Source organism: Galendromus occidentalis, unplaced genomic scaffold (assembly GCF_000255335.2).
Source record: "Galendromus occidentalis unplaced genomic scaffold, Mocc_1.1 scf7180000077387, whole genome shotgun sequence".
Classification (NCBI taxonomy): domain Eukaryota; kingdom Metazoa; phylum Arthropoda; class Arachnida; order Mesostigmata; family Phytoseiidae; genus Galendromus; species Galendromus occidentalis.
In genome coordinates, this window is record NW_003805375.1 from 1 (window position 1) to 5,650 (window position 5,650).

General features: G+C 52.2%; 1 protein-coding gene across 1 annotated transcript; it reads right to left on the bottom strand.

Annotated features, from left to right (window-relative positions):
• Positions 1-5,013: 5,013 nt before the first annotated feature.
• Positions 5,014-5,514, bottom strand: LOC108864146 (uncharacterized). Its single transcript, XM_018639181.1, has one exon. It carries the CDS (start codon positions 5,512-5,514, stop codon positions 5,014-5,016), a length of 501 nt encoding a protein of 166 aa, XP_018494697.1.
• Positions 5,515-5,650: the final 136 nt, after the last annotated feature.

The window sequence follows — 5,650 nt, forward strand, 5'->3', positions numbered from 1 at the left end:
GGCCGATTCGATCGTCTTTTCTCGTCGTTGGAAATACCAGCAAGCGGTGTTGAAGAATTTTCAGAAGCGTTTCAAAGAGGAATACTTGCAATATCTGCGTTCAGCGCATATTCGTGATCCAGTCACACCGCGTTCGATAAAGGTCGGAGATATCTGTCTACTCAAAGACTCAGTCCCGTCGAGAGCTCATTGGCCCCTATGTCGAGTTCTGAGCCTTTCGGGGGGAGAGCGTACGGATCTACGGCAGCGGTCGTGTTTAATCAAGCTGGAAACAGGTCAAACGTTCAGTAGACCGATTCAGTTGCTCTACCCCCTGGAAGTTTAGCGAACAGATCGCGGTCGTACACGGGGGGGAGCAGATTACTAGTTAGAGAAAACGCGTCGGTCGCAAAAATATATATATATATATTATCAAAAAAAAAGCGGCGATCCAGTCGCCTTTGTTTCAATTTCTGCGGGGCAGACTCACGATAGCTTCGTACGCCTCCCGCTGGCGTCGGGCGAAATCGCTCTCCGGGCGGGTCCGGACTTGCTCGAGCCGAATCTCGGCGGCGAGAGCGCGGGTGCGCTCCCGCTCCAGCTCGAGTTCCGCCTCCTTGCGACGGTTTTCTCACGTTGGCGCCGGATCTGGGCGTCGAGCGCGGCCTGGGCTGCGAAGTGACCAGCCGGGCCGGCGAAGCTGGGGCCCGCCTCGGACTGGATCCGAGGCGCCGGGGTTCGGCGGCGTTGGGCGGCGGCGAGACGGATCCGGCGAAGGTGGGCGGCGCGGGCGCTTGGCGTGGGGCTGGGGGGACGGTCCGCGGGCGCTGGCAGACGTGTTCGGAGGACCTCGTCGACGCGGCGGAAGAGCTCGTCACTTGTGGGGGGGGGGACTGGATCCCGAGTCCCTCGGGCGCGGGCCCGTTTTTTTCGCGTCGACGTAGGGCTGCCGCTCGATATACGTCATCGAGTTCCACACGACACGGGCCGCGGCCCTCACGTCACCAACAGAGGCACCGTCGAACCTGGACCGCATCCCTACGGAGCGTACGAAGAGTCCCAAGGGGCTTCGGTCGAAGATACAGTCAGGCATGCTGAGCTCACAAAGGAACAGCGAGAAGTGACGAAAAATTGGAATCGGAATCGCGGGCTCGGCGCTGGGAAAGGATTAGCGGACCAATGGGGTTGCGGGCTCGGCACATTGCACATGTCGATTTCTCAACGGTCTCTTTAAAGCCATCTTCCACTTCGATGTCGAGTCTATGTCGCGCAGATCCAGTCTCAAACCTCTCAAATTCCGCCCGTCAAATGTTCTAGAACATCCAGTGTTTCCGGGAAAAATATTCAGCTCGAGCGTCTTGGCCGGTCTTTCAAATGTGCCGCATTGTTACTCGAGAGGCCAACGTCGCAGTGAATTAATTAATTGTGGACCAATATATCATTAGGAGTCGATCGGAATTTGGCCGGGAGTGTGGCGAATCCCCATAGATAGCTGAATCCGAGGGGTGTAATATCAATAAATGAAGGCCCGCGGAGAAGCTTTTCTGTTGCGATGGGAACGAAACGTCGAGCCCCTGCACGTCCCGTCGTCGGTTGCGACGCAGCGGTAGCGGCGGCGACCAGAAGAAACTTGCCGACGATCCTCGCAAGCGAGAACATCGTGCGAATCAGAGGCAACAGAAAAAGCGACTCCCGGGTATCCAGTGCCCAAGATCTCCTGAGTTTTCTTTGAGTAGGGTATCCCGGGCGGTGATCGCAACAGCTCCTGCTCTCGTTGACGAATTTACTGAGCATGTCTGCTATAGTTTTGTCCGAGCGTTCCGTCAACCCATTTGTTTGCGGGTGGTATGGGGTGGTTTTCCTATGTTCGATGTTGAATGCCTCATTGATAGTTTTGATCAGCTCTGAAGACCTTTCCTTGATCACTTATGAGTTCACTATTCTGGGTGCTCCGTACTTCAGTATGATGTCTCCCATCATGAAGCGAGCGACCTGTTCAGCTGAGCCATCCGGTAGAGCTTTGGTGATTAAAAATTTTGACAGGTGGCATATAGCTGTCACAATGACCCTGTTCCCTGATTCGGTCGCGTTGAAGGATAAGAGATCAATGCCGACTGTGTGGAAAATCCGATGGGGTGTTTCAATGTGTTGCAATAATCCAAACTTGATGGGGTCAGATTTCCTTTGTTGGCATTCTCGACAGGATCTAACGAAGCGATCCGCGTCGGCGAATGCTCTCGGCCAGAAGAACTTCTGCACAATTTTGCCATACGTCTTCGCGACACCTAGGCTTCTGATCTGAGGTTCTTGGGTAGGACCAGAAGATGATTGTCGCCTGTACGCGAGGAATTTCTTTTGTATAGGAGGCCACTGATAATCTCGAACGATGGTGATGTTTTCGCACAGATCTTCCAGAGTCGGGTCGCATTTCTGTTGTTCCGCTACCGACTGGAGTGAGAGGGCGGCTAATGAGGCGCTTGTATGGTCGTGATGGGCTGATGGATCCGAAGGGTCTGAACGAGCGTTGTTCTTGTTCTGATAAGGTTCCTTCGGATCTAGTTTCTGCTCCTTGGGTGTCCATCCCTCTGGGTATCGCGAGAGACAGTCCGCGTCCAAGTGTGTGCGGCCTTGCTTGTAAATCACCTTGATTTCATGTTCTTGGAGTTGCAGTGCCCATCTTGCGAGTCTCCCGGTCAGGTGCTTCGAGGTCATGAGCCAACACAGAGCGTGATGGTCCGTTATCACAGTGACGGGTCGTCCGTAGACGTACGGTCTCAGTTTCTTGAAGGCCCAGACGATTGCGAGTCCCTCCTGATCCGTGGTCGAGTACCGCGACTCGGCATCGGAAAGCGTTCGTGATGCGTACGCGATAACCCTTTCTTCCCCGTGGGTGTCGTTCTGAGCGAGAATGGCGCCTATTCCATATTTGCATGCGTCTGTTCTCAGAGTTACCGGGAGTCGGGTGTCGAAGTGACCCAGCAGCGGTGGGTTAATGAGTCGATTCTTCAAGGTCTCGAATGCCGTCTTGTGCTGCTGTGTCCATTCGAAGCTTGTGCCGTCCTTGAGGAGCATGTTGAGCGGCGCGGCGATTCTGGAGAAGCCTTCGATGTATTTGCGATAGTATGAACACAAACCGAGGAAGCTACGCACCGCTTTTTGAGTTGTCGGCTCCGGGAATGAGCTGATCGCGATCGTTTTCGCCTGGTCTGGTTTCACGCCGCAAGTTTCCCGAAGTGGTTTCCCGCACGGGCCAATGCCAACAGTGCGCTGCCCCGGCTGTTTGTGTACAAGCCGCGAGCAGTCATGCCTCTCTCCTTCCATTCTCTGTAGAGCTCCAAGCTTGATTTGGATCTCATCGATTCCGACCAAGTCTCGCTCAACCTCTCTTTGATACGTTCCTTCACCGTATCATTGAAAAGCGTGATCTACGCGCTCTGATCCTCCCGATATTCGAGGGGGATGTCCGAGCAGCCGAATCCTGTTTTCAGGAAATTGAGTCTCTTTATGGCATCCGAGTATATGTTGACTGCAGCCATCATCGATAGAACCATTCTGGGCCATCGTGATGAGTCCATTGCACTGATCCTTGCAAAATATCGGATTTTACTTTGTGCTTCTCGGGCCTCGAATGTGGACCACCCAAGTTCGCTAAGCACGGAGTCCGACGCTACTTTGTGTCCAGTTATTCCCATCGCCCATTTCCCCGCGTCTACCTGAGCTCTATCGAACAGGGCTGCGATTTGCTTAGATGCTCTCGATGCTAGCACAGCGATCGCATATGTCAGCCTAGGTACCCCCGTGGCCATCCATTGGATTCGTGTGATCTCGAATCTGTTCCGTTTATTATGTCGTAAGACATATCTCCAGAATCTCTTCGCCCTCTCACTCCGGGGTCCGTTCAGAATCTGTCTACTCAGATTCTCGGAACGTGTCTTTTCTTCCTCACTGACGGCCGCCTTCAGTTTGTTTTGCCTAGTTCGGAACTCTATCTCAGTCCGATCTATTTCATATTGGTCCCCATATTTCCTGGCTTTTCTCCACTTTCGATTCGCCTCTTTTTTTGCTTGGTATCTCTCGAACCGACGGGTGGTCGAGTGGTTAGCGCGTTTGTCACTACTCGTGCAAACGTGCATAGCCGCAACGACGCCGCTCGCGCGGGAGGCGGTGTGGGTTCGATCCCTGCTGCCGGAAAAATATGCAGGTACTCGGCCGTGATCCTCCTGGGTACATTTGCTCTATGGATCCGTCCTCGGAAGCAATGTGAATAACAGTACCCGGGACGTTAAACCTTGGCTGTGTGGATCAGCCCGAAAAAGTTTTTTTTTTATCTCTCGTATGGCCCTCGAGAAGCATATGTTCTCCTCTTTGGGTTTGATATCTCTAGAGCTTTTGCTAAAACTTATTTGTATAGCCTCTTTTATATCGTCAAACGTCGTCTTTCCGTAAGCATATGTTCTCCTCTTTGGGTTCGATATCTCTAGAGCTTTTGCTAATACTTATCTGTATAGCCTCTTTTATATCGTCATCGTCGCCCGTCTCCCATATGCCCGTCTCCCATACGCCCGTTTCCCATATGCCCGTTTCCCATATGCCCGTTTCCCATATGCCCGTCTCCCATATGCCCGTCTCCCATATGCCCGTCTCCCATATGCCCGTCTCCCAGACTCCAACCTCCCAAATACGTGTTCCTGCGGTCTCTGTGCAGTTCAGACAGGAGACTTGAACAATGAGTCGGACCTCACTACAGCGTCAAATTATTTCAATGAAGCCCTCAAGATTACTAGACGTCATCGAGTACGTCACACTGCGTTCAACTATGATGGATCTACTAGGACCGATACACGTTGAAGCCTACGGCTGGGACAAATTCCCTGCGGCTTATCTCATTCGTCTCGTACTCTGCGACGAACTTCATATATACTTCTGGTTCAGCCTCTCGTAGGTCTTATTCTTCCGTGGTGGATCCTGCCCCATTCGCAGGAGCAGCATCGCTGCCCTATACTTCTCTTCTTGTCCTTGTAGTCGTTTGACCATCTAGAATATATTCACATGTTTTTTCCTTATAAGTATATTCAGACCGTTATGCCATCCTTCAAGATGGTTCGTAGTCCGGGGTCCGAAGTTACGGTAATGGTTCCACAGCGCTCGCGGAAAGTTTTCGTTCTCGAGCCAGGTATTGACGAAATATTCTTTGAACGCTTCCAATGCCATGTACGCTGGATGGTCCGGATCTATCGCGTCCTCGTTCATATCCATCCAGGCATCATCAATTGCCCCTAGAGGAATCAGAGCCAGAGCGCCGCAAGCACGCAGGAAGCGTCTGATTTCAACGTCATGATAGAATCTACTGAGACCCAATTGTTGCGCCTTACGCCAAAGGCTCTGACCAAAATGAAAGTTACATTCCTTTATCTCTGCCGCGGGAAATATCCGCCTGATAGCTCCGAGGGCTGCGGGCTCGAAACCGAGTTGAAACGCTCGAGGATTGAAGACGAGATCAACAGAATTGGCGTAGTTCTTCAACAGAGCAAACATTCGGCAATAGGTCCCAATTTGCTTATCCGGTAACAAAAGAAGCAAACGGGATCATCTGGCCTCTATAAGAGGCGTGCAGAGTGTATGATTGTAAGAACAGTTCGGGCACAACTCGAAACGTGCTGTCCATGTAGAT